The sequence below is a fragment of the Caretta caretta genome, chromosome 2, assembly GCF_965140235.1.
Source record: "Caretta caretta isolate rCarCar2 chromosome 2, rCarCar1.hap1, whole genome shotgun sequence".
Classification (NCBI taxonomy): Eukaryota; Metazoa; Chordata; order Testudines; family Cheloniidae; genus Caretta; species Caretta caretta.
In genome coordinates this window covers 95776735-95790760 of record NC_134207.1, presented here as the reverse complement: position 1 = coordinate 95790760, position 14026 = coordinate 95776735, and the positions used below count along the sequence as shown (strand labels likewise).

Here is a 14026-nt window from a genome sequence, read left to right as displayed (position 1 = left end):
GCCTCCCTCTCACTCCTCTCCGCAGCTGCCTCTCGACTCCCAGCCCCAGCGGCTGGGCTGCACAGCGAGGCGCAGAGGCGGCCGTGCCCAGCGGCTTGGGAGGCAGGCGAGGAGGCTCCGCTCTGGAGACAGCCGCGGGCTCGCCCGCAGCAGCAGCTAGAGCCGCTCCCCCAGGCAAAAGGGCACTGCAGCCCGCCGCAGGGGTAGCTAACTCTTCTGGGGAGTATTGCTGTGCTTTCTCCCTACCGGACCCCCGCCCTCTCTCCCCGCGTCCGGCGATTATTTTATAGCAGCGGCTGCCCCGGTCCGCTTGCTCGCTCTGGGGAGCAGTTTGAAACTATTGGAGAGAGCGAGCGAGCGCGATCTGCCGGCACTTGTGGATCTTTACGAACCACCCCCAGAAGTCAGTCCCCGCGTTGGTGAAGGGGGCGGGCCCCCTGGCCCCGTTGCGCGGCCGAGCTGCCTGACAAGTAGCTGAAGTTCACGCGGTCCTGTCTGAAGTTGAGATCTCAGAGCAAAGCACACGGAGAAGAGCCGAGGGCGCCCGGGAGGACGACGCTGCAGCCTGCTGTTTTCTTTTCAGCACTTTGCTCCGCTCTTCTGCCCCAAGCTCCGGTGCTCTGTCCGCATGGAGCGGGAGACTGACGAGAGAGACTGCTAAGGTAAGCTGATGGCCTTGTATTTTAAAACCTGCACAAGTGCAAAAAGAGGAGAGCTGGGGAGGATTTGGTCGCAGAAGTAGCGTGAGAGGTCAGCTGAGACTATCCCTGATGCGTTTAACATATGTACAGTTTGCAACCGAAACTTGTTAAGTTGTCCAAACCAAACATAAGCAAAAGGAGAAATTCTGCTGTGCACTAATTGGTTCATAGCGCCCTCTGATGGCTTCAGTCAAATATACACTATGTGGCCGCACTGGTAAGGAGTATACAGTGCACATGGAGTAATAACCAACTTTTGATACATGTTCCCTTAAGGAGAAGAGCCCTAGGAAAAACAGGCTTCACCCTTAGAAGCAGGGCATCTAGTATATGTGCTTGTATGATTTAGGTTCTGTAAAAATAAAGGGTTGAGAAACTTGGGAAAATGTTAATATCTTGACTTTTTTTAAGTGATAAGGAGAATATACAGACACATACTGGAACGATTGTTTGGAAGGGAAGCCCGTTCTTTCTTTCTAATGGAGTATTACAATTGCATTAGTTCACGTGAACTCTGCTAATGTAAAAAGGTAAAATAATTTCTCAGGCCTTGCAGTTTCAGACAACTTGGAAAAAGTAAAAATAAAATAGAAACTCAGGTAATGAGTTAATTCTGCTTTGATCATGAAGCTAAATTTAGTGAGCAGACTTTGACAAGCTTGTTCTTTTATTGCTCCTTTATAGCCTTAGCATTTACTGTAGATGAGAACCTGGAAATTCTTTGTGATGCATTTTAAATATTTGTAGAATATATTTTTAGATCTATACTACATCAGAGAACTTTTTTTTTTGTTTGTTTCCACAGAAAGGATCAAATATGCAAAGCCAACAGAAAACGGAAACAGCTCTTTTGGTGGAAAAACACTGGCTTTGTGCCCCGTCCAAGTGTTTTACTTTTACTTCATGATGGGAAGAGTAGAATCATCAGAACCATTGAGACATAGGGTGGATTTCACAAGTTGAAGATGAAATGAAGATAAATAGAAAATGACATGAGAGCATATTGTGTATTTTATGATTATTCATCCAAACAAACCTTCCACAAATAGACATGAACAGGAATTAGAAATGTTGTATATTTTTCCAGAGAGAGAGAGAGAGAGAGGCTAATGGAGAAATTTTGTTCTTTTCCTCCCCCATTTTCACCCTCTCAAGCCTATGAAGAAGAAAATTTTGTATACAAATGAGAGAACAGGAAGGCTAAGGAGAGTAAATTTAACATCTGAGTCTATTGTAGAAAGTACTGAGCATTTCTACTTCAGCAAAAACAAAACATTGTTCTGAATAGCTGTTATGATTTCATCATCAGTGCAGTTTTTTCCTACTCTGGGAATGGCATTTTATCAGAGTGTGAGAGGGAAAGATTTTTGTGTGAATTCAGTTATTTTAAATTCAAGTTTTGGGGTCTTTTGCTTTTCAGCAAAAAAGATACTACGTTTTTTAGTCCCTTGAGTTGTGTAATCAGACTGTGTTTCACATGAAAAATGTAGCGACTTTACCTTCCCTTTAGTTTTATGTGTTATGCTTTACCATTGTAGCTGTGCAAAGGACAGACAGACAAGGCACCTGTGGTTCAACTTTTCAGAAATCCTTTGTTTTGTTTTCCGTACTGTACTTCAGATTGCAAATAGGCTGAGCAGCGAGTCTATCTTATTCTTTTCTTTTTAAGCAGAAATGCCTTAAATGCACACTGTTATATTAGCTGGATCAACATTTAACATCTGAACACTGTGTTCTGTAAAGATGTTTGCTTGAAGGGAAGGAACTGTCTAATGGATCATGGCTCTTATGTTTACAGTACATATTTTATTCCTAGGGTTAGCGATGTTTGCTCTCTCCACTTTTGAAGACTCTGTGAGCAATTACTCTGACTGGGTGACTTTCACAGAAAATATGGATCAGTATGAGAAACAGAAACTGCAAGATTTCAGTGCTGACGAGAAGCTGAAAAAAGCTGTTCTTCATCCAAGCTTATATTTTGATGCTGAAGATATCCAAGCACTGAGGCAAAAGTCTCATACAAGCCACTTACATCTGTTCAGAGCTATCAGAGGTGCAGTAACGGTTATGCTGTCCAACCCATCATACTACCTACCTCCACCCAAGCATGCTGATTTTGCTGCAAAGTGGAATGAGATTTATGGTAACAATCTGCCTCCCTTAGCTTTTTATTGTTTGCTGTGCCCGGAAGATAAAGCTGCCTTTGATTTTGTTCTAGAATACATGGACAGAATGGCTGGCTACAAAGACTGGCTGGTTGAGAATGCTCCAGGAGATGAAGTGCCACTTGGCCACTCCTTAACAGGTTTTGCCACTGCTTTTGACTTCTTATATAGCTCACTGGATAACATCAGAAGACAAAAATATCTAAAGAAGATATGGGTTGTGAGTGAGGAAATGTATGAATATTCAAAAGTCCGCTCATGGGGAAAGCAACTTCTCCATAACCACCAAGCCACTAATATGCTAGCACTGCTCACAGGCGCCCTGGTTACTGGGGTGGACAAAAAGTCTCAGACAAATATTTGGAAACATGCTGTGGTTGATGTGATGGAAAAAACCATGTTTCTGCTCAATCACATTGTAGATGGCTCTTTGGATGAAGGAGTAGCTTATGGCAGTTACACAGCTAAGTCAGTAACCCAATATGTTTTCCTGGCCCAGCGCCATTTTGGTATTAATAACCTAGAAAACAATTGGCTGAAAATGCACTTTTGGTTTTATTATTCCACATTGTTACCAGGTTATCGGAGGACTGTGGGCATAGCAGATTCTAATTATAACTGGTTTTATGGCCCTGAAAGCCAGTTGGTTTTCCTGGATAAATTTGTAATGAAGAATGGAGCTGGCAATTGGCTGGCACAACAGATTAGAAAGCACAGGCCCAAGGATGGCCCAATGGTGCCATCCACTGCACAAAGGTGGAGCACACTTCACACTGAATACATCTGGTATGCTGCAGAACTAACTCCCCAACCTCCCCCTGACTATGGCACTGCTAAGATGCATGTGTTTCCTAACTGGGGGGTTGTTACTTATGGGGCTGGGTTGCCAAATACTCAGACCAACACCTTTGTGTCTTTTAAATCTGGAAAGCTTGGTGGCCGTGCAGTCTATGACATAGTTCACTTTCAGCCATATTCCTGGATTGATGGGTGGAGGAGTTTTAATCCAGGGCATGAACATCCAGATCAGAACTCCTTTACTTTTGCCCCCAATGGACAGGTGTTTGTATCTGAGGCCCTGTATGGACCCAAGTTCAGCCACTTGAATAATGTACTGGTGTTTGCTCCATCTCCTACAAGTCAGTGTAATCAACCTTGGGAGGGACAACTTGGGGAGTGTGCACAGTGGCTTAAGTGGATTGGTGATGAGGTTGGAGACTCAGCTGGGGAGATTATAACAGCCTCTCAGTATGGGGAGATGATGTTTGTGAGTGGTGAGGCAGCATCTGCCTACTCTTCTGCAATGAAACTGAAAAGCGTGTATCGTACTTTGCTACTCCTAAATGCTCAGACATTGCTAGTAGTAGACCATATTGAGAAGGAGAAAGACTCTCCCCTCAGCTCTGTCAGTGCCTTCTTTCATAATCTTGACATTGATTTTAAATATATACCCTATAAGTTTATGAACAAATATAGTGGAGCCATGATGGATGTGTGGGATGCTCACTACAAGATGTTTTGGTTTGATCATCATGGGAGTAGTCCTGTTGCCAGGATACAAGAGGCAGAGCAAGCAGCAGAGTTCAAAAAGCGGTGGACTCAGTTCATAAACGTCACCTTTCCTATGAAAACCACTGTTACAAGAATCGCATATGTGTTCTATGGACCATATGTTAATGTTTCTAACTGCAGATTCATAGATGATTCCAAATATGGAGTTCAAATTTTTCTAAACGTCAACAACAGTGAAAATATTGTCTCCATTGTGACTGAATATCACAGTCTGAGGACAAGGTTCAATTATTTGGGATTTGGTGGCTTTGCCAAGGTAGCTGATCAAAACAAAGTTATCAAATTTGGTCTAGGCACTGAAGCTGTACGAGAGCAGATAACAAATAATAGAGCAATTTTCCCGTTTGGATTCAAAATAAATATAATAGCAGGATTAGTTTTAGGCATTAGTTTGGTAATACTGGCTTTTCAGTGGCGGTTTTACATTTCCTTCAGCAAACTGTTGCGCTGGATACTAATACTGGTTATCACACTGTGGTTCATTGAACTGGTGGATGTATGGAGCACTTGCACTCAGCCTATTTGTGCAAAATGGAGCAGTGACATCATAAATGTAGACTCTGATACAGGCAATACAGCCAAACAGTTAGAAGGAAACCCTGTTGTTTTGCCAGATGTTGTAATTACCTCACTTCCCAGTTCCGGGGCAGACATTTTAAAGCAACTTTTTTTTAACAGCAGTGATTTCATATACATCAGGATCCCTACAACTTACCTTGATATCCCTGAAACTGAATTTGAAATGGACTCATTCGTAGATGCATGTGAATGGAAGGCATCTGATATCCAAAGTGGCCGTTTCCGTCTACTCCGAGGCTGGCTCCAATCCCTAGTCCAAGATACAAAACTTCATTTACAAAATATTCATTTACATGAAGCCAGCAGAAGTAAATTAGCTCAGCATCCTCCCTTAAGTAAGGATAAAAAGAGAAGATCCAGAAAGAAAGAGTCTCTGTCAGAACAAAGAAGCACAACAAGAGGAAGATTAGACAAAGATGCTGAATACATTAGGGAACTGAGGAGACACCTTGCCTATTATCCAAATGCACGTCCTGTGCTTAGTTTAAGTAGTGGGAGCTGGACATTAAAGCTTCCTTTCTTTCAAGAAATCATAGGTCCCTCAATGAGGGCATTGTATGTAGTAAGGGACCCTCGGTCATGGATCTACTCAATGTTGTATAAAAGTAAACCAAGCCTTTACTCCTTGAAAAATGTTCCACAGCACTTAGCTATGCTGTTTAAAGTGGAAGGCGGGAAAGAGAAGTGTGGTTTAAATTCAGGCTATGCCTTTGAATATGAATCACTGAGGGAAGAACTCTTGGATTCTAGGTCAAATGCAGTTTCTGTGCTGTCCCATTTGTGGCTAGCAAACACAGCAGCAGCGCTGCGAGTAAACGGGGATCTGCTGCAGGCAAATTATCAGCTGGTCAAGTTTGAAGATATTGTGAGCTCTCCTCAGAAGACAGCTGAAGCAATTTATGCTTTCCTTGGTATTCCTCTGTCTCCTGCTAGCTTAAACCAAATATTGTTTGCCACCTCCACCAATCTTTTCTACCTTCCTTATGAAGGTGAAATATCACCAACTAGTATTCATGCCTGGGAACAAAATATGCCTATTGAAGAAGTTAGACTGATTGAGGACATCTGCTGTACCTTGATGGACCGCTTAGGATACCCAAAGTTTACAGTTTAAGTGCTGCAGGTCAGCAGTAGTTTGCACTAATGATCCCCAACTCCTCATTGTGTGAATAAGAATTAGAGAAGTTTGTTTATTCTTGTAAAATGTGTGTACAGTCTGTTACATGCAGAAAGATTTATTTAAGAAAACAGATATTTGTTCTAGCCGGATTTTAAAAAAACAAAAACTTATAACTACTTTTGCTGCCTTTAAAATAAAGCTGTGTGAACCTTTACAAATCTGCCAACTGGGGAATGGATAGGTCAAGGGATTGGTAATAAACTATGGAGCCTTGCACTTCCAGGTGAACAATTTGACTCCAGCTCAAGTGGGTAGTTGCCCAAAGTAGTTACCATCTGAAGACTGTTTAGTAACCTACTTGAAATGAGTTGGTGGTCTCAGCCCAGTTCGTAATGGCAGTGCCCTTGGGATCAGATTTGCAGGTATGTTCTGGCCACTTGCTACTCCAATGGTGCAAAGTAGCCATACACTCAGTAAAACTGGGGTCTAAATCTGTTGTTCATCACTTGAGTTGGCGTACTGGAAAATCTGGCTCCTTATTAGCCGTCTCAGCAGACAGGCCAAGGACTGACGAGGCATAGCAACTGAATGACATGTGATATGGTTCCTCCACGTCAGAACTGAGGCACTTTGGTAGGGTTTTATGAGAATGTGTTCTTGCTGTAACCATTCTGTAGATAAAGAGAAGACTTCAGTCTCCAGTTCCATCAATCTGGCACCTTCTGTGAGCACTAAATGAACTTTGGGGATGGGGGGAGAGGGGAACCATCACAAGAAATCCACAAAACCCCATAAATCTATCAGTTAAATATTAGCTGGGAGGTTCCTAAAGGATCCTGTGAAACTCCGACACTGTTCCACCATACTGAACTGCCCCTGGATTTTCAAAGCTGCTAATGCCCTTGCTACTGATGATACTGCTCTGTGCAGCTCCTCTTGGCTAAGAGAAGCTGAAGGAACTTCCTCTTTCTCAATAAGACTCCTCCATGTTTCTTCATTTGTTGTAACACATTATGGAGTCTCTTCTCTTTTTAACTGACCATTGTGCATAACTCTCACTTAATCCAGTGGCAAAGGTGTAGGAGTTCCTGTCAATGCAAACATTTGATGTCGTCATCTTCAGTAGTAATATATTAATATCTGGATCAGGTGGGAATGTAGTGATTAGAGCCCAAATAAATCTCCAGACCTGTGTTTCATCGAGAGATGATTAGCTTTTCTGTATATTGGATCTGCCAGCAACATTTTATGGCTGGTCAAGGTTGCTCTTTGTGTTGAGTCACTTCAAAGAGGTTTCTCTCACCTACTCCAAGCTTGGATGACAATCTCAGTAATTTTTTTTCCAACATCTGATTATTTTAAGATATGATCCTGATTTCTTTAAATCTGCACTGAAATGTCACATTGATTGGGAAATAAACACCCTTTGTTGGGTGAATATTTGCTTTGGGTAATATCTTTGTCATGCTGCTCTTGTGGTTGTTCCTTGAGCCATATTTTTTTTTTCACAATGTTCTTTTTTAAAAAAAAGACAATGTTGAAAGTCTCCTAATTTATCTTACTCAGCGTTCTTTTGAAATGCACACATACTGTAAATGTCTGTAGATGTGTAAATCAAACTATAGATTATGTCGGAGACATCTGCTTCCTTTACCAAATGTTTGGGTTTTTTTTTCCCCCGTTACAAATGAAGTTGTCATGAAATGTGCTTAGTTTTGTTTGTAGGAGCTGGAATCAGAGTTTTGTGCTATTATATTGAAATATAACGGTAGAGTAATTACCATAGATTTGGGTGACAAGCGTTAGGCAATGTCAAGATGTAATGAGTTTCTCTCTACAGATTGCAATCCTCTTGCTGATGTTTAATATTAACATCTTGCTGATGTTCTCCCCTTTTTCTTTCTGTCCCTCCCCCCCCCCCCCCCACACACACAGATTTTTGCACCCTCTGCATCATTTTGTGATCTCTTCTTCTGACCTAGATAAAAGTGACTGTTTCTCAGCCATTCATTATTATGTCAAAATGTGCCTCTAGTGTGATAAAGCTGTTGATATGTTGCAGTCTCACTAACCATAATTTGGCTGTCACTTTCCTTTGATTATAATAGGATCTCGGAGTTGCTTTTTCCCTTCTTTCCTGGGACTTACCTCTGGCTAGGTAGAATGTCATGTTAAAAGAAATATTAAAGTTTGTTAATGTACACTAACATGTCAGTGAAATTTTGGATCCCGACTATCATTTTCTCAAATTAGTTTTTTTCTCTCTCTCTGTTATCAGTCATATGTAAAATTGTTGCCAACACCATTGCTTTTATTTGACAGACTAAGTCAGAACATTTGCTTTTCTTCCCAGGATTTATGATCTTGAATCAGAACAAATAGAAGGGCTTTCCTCTGTCATCTGTTTTAGGACTGCTCAAAGTAAGACTCAGGATTGACTGCGTTTTGGGGGAAGTAGGAAAGAATCTCTTCTTTATATAAAAATCTCTTCTTGATAGTGCTGCATGAAAGGCTACAAATAGATTTTTAAACCAGCTCTTTTTGAGGGGCTGAGGTGAAAAGGGGGACACTCATGTATCAATAGGTTGTCCCTGAGGCTTTCAGCATATGGGGTTATCTCATGCCTTTTGGCCAATAGTACATGTGACTACTATAATTTATTCTGGCATACACAAGATTTAGGACCTAGTTAACCACTATCTTGCATCTTCTGAAATTAAAGCAACTATAATGTGCTCCCGTTCAGGTTTGGTAACGTTTTATACCCCTTTGTACAGATGTAATTGACTCCACTAGGTGCACGACTGGGGAGAATTAGATTCTTTGTTCCCAGATCTTTTTTGGAAAGAGAATTATATCAAAAGCACAAAAATTAAAAGAAAAACGAAAAAGAATGAATCTAGAGAAAGTAATGACTGAAAGCCATAGTCCTAAAGTTTCAAAATTCTAATTTCATGCATTATGGGAGCTTAAGATAAAACAATATCATATAGTCTAAGGAAACTGAGCACCTGGTGCTTTTGCTTCAAAACTGCTAACAAAGAACCCTATGACAGAGAACATTTCTACTTGCTGGGAAGGAAAGAGCATATGTCAACTACACCACAGAGGACTATGTATAAAAGTAGCTTATGGGACTGGATTAATCTCACAAAAGGAAAGAATATCAGAGCAATTGAGGCTCTGTAGTGTTGTGGGGGCCTAATTTCTATAGTACACTTAACACAAACAAAAATCCAGAAATCCCAGGACAGCAGATTTGAATTTTTATTTTTTAGTCTGTCTACAATTAAAATATTACTAAAAATGCAGGGTCCCAGAGCTTCATACAGATCCTATTCAAACCTGCTTTTGCATGTATCATGCCTCCATAGTCCAGTGGGTTCACCAATTTTTCAGTCCAGTCATACAAAAAATATCCATTGACTTCAAATTGTGTGACCTGTGAATGAAAAGAGTGCAGGATCAAAGTGTAATCAAATGTGTCTAAATTTATGTGAAGTCACCTGCATAACAGTTTATGGATTTTGGTAGCATTTTAGAAACTGCACACTATAATTAGAGCTGGTTTGGGAAAAAAAAAAGTCTGTCAGTTTTTTGTTTTAACAGAAAATAGCTTTTCAACGCAGTGGAAACGTTCATTCAAAAATACCTGTTTTCATGAGATAAATGAGTTTTTAATCAGAAAACCTTAAACTGAAAACAAAATACTGGTTTGACAAAAACATGACAAATTGTTTTGAACAAAGTTGATAACTCCCCCCCCCCCCTCCATTTTTGTCTAAATTTGGACAAAAATCAGGAGAAAAATTCCAGTCAGCTCTCCCTACAATTCAAATGTGCATTCAGTTGGCTCTCAGACTCTGTTCTGTTGCCTCTGTATAACTCTGCTGAAACATAGCCAAGTTGCATTGGTGTAAGTGAAAGCAAAACTTGGCCCACTGTTTGACCAAGTGTTCCAAAATTAGGCTTCCAGGCTTTGAAAGCTGCCCTATCTTTTAATCATTCTGTTATGCCCAGGGACAGATGAGAAGATGGAAAAATAATAAGGTACATCAATCTATTGTTTTAGGTTGAAGAAATCAATGCTTTGAAAATTATCTTTTAATTAACAGCTATTTATAAGTAAAATAAGCTATGGGAGGCCTGAAATCTGATAGTATGGCAACTCTCCAGCTACTTTTAATTTAAAATAGATCTGCTGTTAAATTTTAAATGATTTCTTAGTTAATTACATGACGCCATGACCACAATAAGTACTTCTCAGAGGATATGTCTATGCTGTTGCTGGGAGTGTGCCTCCCAGCCCAGATAGGAAGAGACACATTAGCTTACCTCCAGCTAGTATGCTAAAAATAGGAGTATGAACATTGCGGCGTGAACTAGCCACCCACATCCAAGCCTGGCTGACCCCCTGGATGCAAGCTCAGGTGACTAGCCCAAGCTGCCACCCTTACTGCAATATCCACGCTGTTATTTTTAGCATGCTAGCTCAAGCTGAGTTAGCATGTATTTGTTTATCTCGGCTGGGAGGCATTCTCTCAGCTGCAGTGTAGACACACCAAGCGGGTCTCTCAGTCAAGTGAACGTTGAATACTTTTGTACTGAAATTCTAGGCCAGAACCCTCAATGTATAAAAATCTAAGTTAACAGGCAGGGCAAGCAGAGAGCTGGGAAAAATACGTACACTAGTTAGGAGAATGCCCACTGCAAACCCATATCTGAGACCTGTGTGTATGTTTCATTTAGGAATTAAATAGAAGGAGGTATTAGGGGAAGTAGGACTAGATAATCCAGGGGATTGGTAATGGGTAGGAACCTTTCTTTGGTATGTCACTGGTTTGAGTCTAGCTATAGGTCATTACCATATTGACCAAATCCTGTTGACTTACCCATACAAATAGTGCCATTGACTTCAGTGGAAGTACATGGATGAGGAAGGTGAGTGGGATTTACACAGACTGTATCAGGATTCAATGCCAAGACTATAACAGGGTTAAAAAAAAAACTGGATAAATTCATGGAGGAGAGGTCCATCAGTGGCTAGGAGCCAGGATGGGCAGGGATGGTGTCCCTAGCCTCTGTTTGCCAGAAGCTGGGAATGGGCAACAGGGGTGGATCACTTGATCACCTGTTCTGTTCAGTCCCATTCTGGCATTCGCCACTGTTGGAAGACAGGATACTGGGCTAGAAGGACCTGTGGTCTGACCCAGTATGGCCGTTCTTACGTAGTTAAATGAGTTGGTGGACTCAGTATTGTTACTGACAGTTTGTGATCACATTACGAAAACCACCATCACAATTGGCATCCTTATTAATAGCCTCAATATTTTTCCACTGGCAGATCATGGATACAGGACTTCAGTACCCTGCTATCATTCTGGCACCTTTCACTAGTACTAACATTCAAATGCTCATCCAAACCAACCTCAGTCCTTTAAGATGCCACTTTTCCAGAAAATTAACCTGGGTCAAATTTCAATATTTCCATGTATAAATGTATTCAGCTTCCATAAAGACACAGACTTTTTCCACAGAAATAAATTTTACTCATTATAAACAGTCTTTTACTTTCACTCATGCACAGACAGCCAAAAAAAAAAAAAAAAGTAAGGTGAAAGCTTTTGTCAAAATGACATTGATGCAGACATGAGATTTCACCTACTGTAATGATAACTTATTTCCATGGTTCTATTCATGGATCAGATTGAATTTTCATTTTAAACAGAAAATTTTAATATTTCACTATTTATTGCCTTGAGATGATGTGACAAATGACATCCAGGAGACAGCTGGATCCTTAGGGGACTATAAGTTATTTCTAATATTATGGTCTTGTTACTGTGATTTTCTTGGTTAATATGACCAGGTGTAATAACCTTTTGAAATTCTGCAGTATCTGTACTCAAAACATTTGCCTTAGGCAATTCATGATCAAGGGTAAAAGTACGGTCCCGATATATTTGGCAAACAAGTAAAGAGCACTGGTGTGAGTGACCTGTTTGTTGTTATATTTGGAAATAAACTTAAAATATTTTTGTAATTGAATTTGTGACACTTATTTTTAAGAAAGAACTCACTGAAATTAGTTTTTAAAAATACCTTCACCAAGAAGCATACATAACTAACCAAAACAAGCACATTATCTTACCATCATAGCCCTGGCCTTCCCTTTCTCCCGAGTTTGTTTTGGCCCCAATTCAGAACACCACTTAAACATGTGTTTAAGTACACCATTAATCAGGATGCTTTCCTGAATCGGGGTCTGTGTAGGCCTAGGCATAGTCTCAATGAATTCAGCCTCATTCCACTTACAGGTGTAAAATTGCAGATGTTCATAAGTGGAGGATCAGGGCCTTATATTGTAAAGTGTTTGGAGCATGGACTGTGAGTTGAAATCCTGGCTTATTGAACTCAATGGGGCCAAAATTTCAGAAAGTGTTTTCTGTCTGGAAAGGGCCATGCAAAATGATGGTACTAATAATAATACCTAGCTCTTATATAATGTATTTCATCGGTAGATTTCAAAGTGCTACACAAAAAAGGTAAGCTTTCTTATCCTACAGAAGGGGGAAACTGAGGCTCAGGAAGTGAAGTGACTTGCCAAAGGTCACCCAGCAGGTCAGTGGCTGTGCTGGTAATAGAGCTCAGGTCTCCTAAGTCCCAGTCCATCACTCTATCCACTAGACAGCACTGCCTCCCTTAAATAAATGATAAAGAATAAGTGCTTTGGGGACAATCTGTGACAACACTATCTGGCTTTAAAAGTTACCTAGAGTTGTATTTTGCTCTTTAATATTTAAAGAAATATTTAGATCACCGGGAAATATTGTATATTTATTTCTTAATATTTCCAAAAGACCTGAAATTACAGGAACCAAAAGCCTCTGTATATCATACAAGATTATTAGTCTTGGTGTATGATACATTGCAGAAAATGAAAAGTAATGTTTTGTAGGGTTTAATATATGAATCACTTTTTAGCCTGAATCAAAGCTACAGGTTAAGATTATCTGATACATTTATAGACCACAAAAGAAAGGACTCCACCCACTTAAGAACATAAGAACGACCATTCTGGGTCAGACCGAATGGTCCATCTAGCCAAGTAATCTGTCTTCTGACAGTTGACAAAGCTAGGTGGTTCAGAGGGAATGAACAGAACAGGGCAATTATCAAGTAATCTATCCCCTGTCATCCAGTCCCTGCTTCTGGCAGTCTGAGGTTTAGGGAGACCAGTAACAAAGGTTGTGTCCCCCTCATCAATGGCTGTTAGCCAAGATGGTATCTATCCTCCATGAACTTAGCTAATTCTTTTTTTGGACCCCGTTATACATTTGACCTTCACAACATCCCTTGGCAACAAGTTCCACAGCTTGATTGTGTGTTGTATGAGGAATTACTTCCTTATGTTCGTTTTAAACTTACCTATTAATTTCATTGGGTTACCCCTGGTTCTCGTGTTATGTTGTGATGAGGTGTACTTGCCCTGCACTGTAGTGGAAGGGATTAAGACAGCGCTCTTAGCAGTGGAAGCCATGCCCTCTCGACCCTGCTAGGCATGTTCCAACTGCTGCTGCAGTATAAAAGGGAACAGCCTAGCTCAGTCTGGGCTGACCGCCGAGGAGGAAGGATGCACCTTGCCGTCTCCAGCCAAGGAGCAGGAACCAAGGAGCCAGGATCCCGAACCACAGGAGTAGGAGACACCGAGGCCCAAGCAGGCAGCCAGGGACCTGGGGATGCCCCAGGGAGATTGCAGTCATCACCCAAAGAGCCCTCCGACTCTGAAGATACTCCAACTTCAATTGAAGGAGTCACGGTAGGAAGTAGCTTAGGGAAGGATGAGTCAGTGTCCCTGCAGCAGTCGGCACGGTGCTGGCGTATTCCCC

At 41.0% G+C, this 14026-nt stretch overlaps 1 protein-coding gene across 1 annotated transcript; it reads left to right on the top strand.

The window, feature by feature from the left end:
- Positions 1-57: 57 nt before the first annotated feature.
- On the top strand, positions 58-12180 carry DSEL (dermatan sulfate epimerase like). The gene is made up of 2 exons (XM_048840163.2): positions 58-662; positions 1507-12180. The coding sequence occupies exon 2, from the start codon at positions 2481-2483 to the stop codon at positions 6129-6131; it is 3651 nt and encodes a 1216-aa protein (XP_048696120.1). The 5' UTR covers positions 58-662; positions 1507-2480; the 3' UTR covers positions 6132-12180.
- The last annotated feature ends 1846 nt before the right edge of the window (positions 12181-14026 follow it).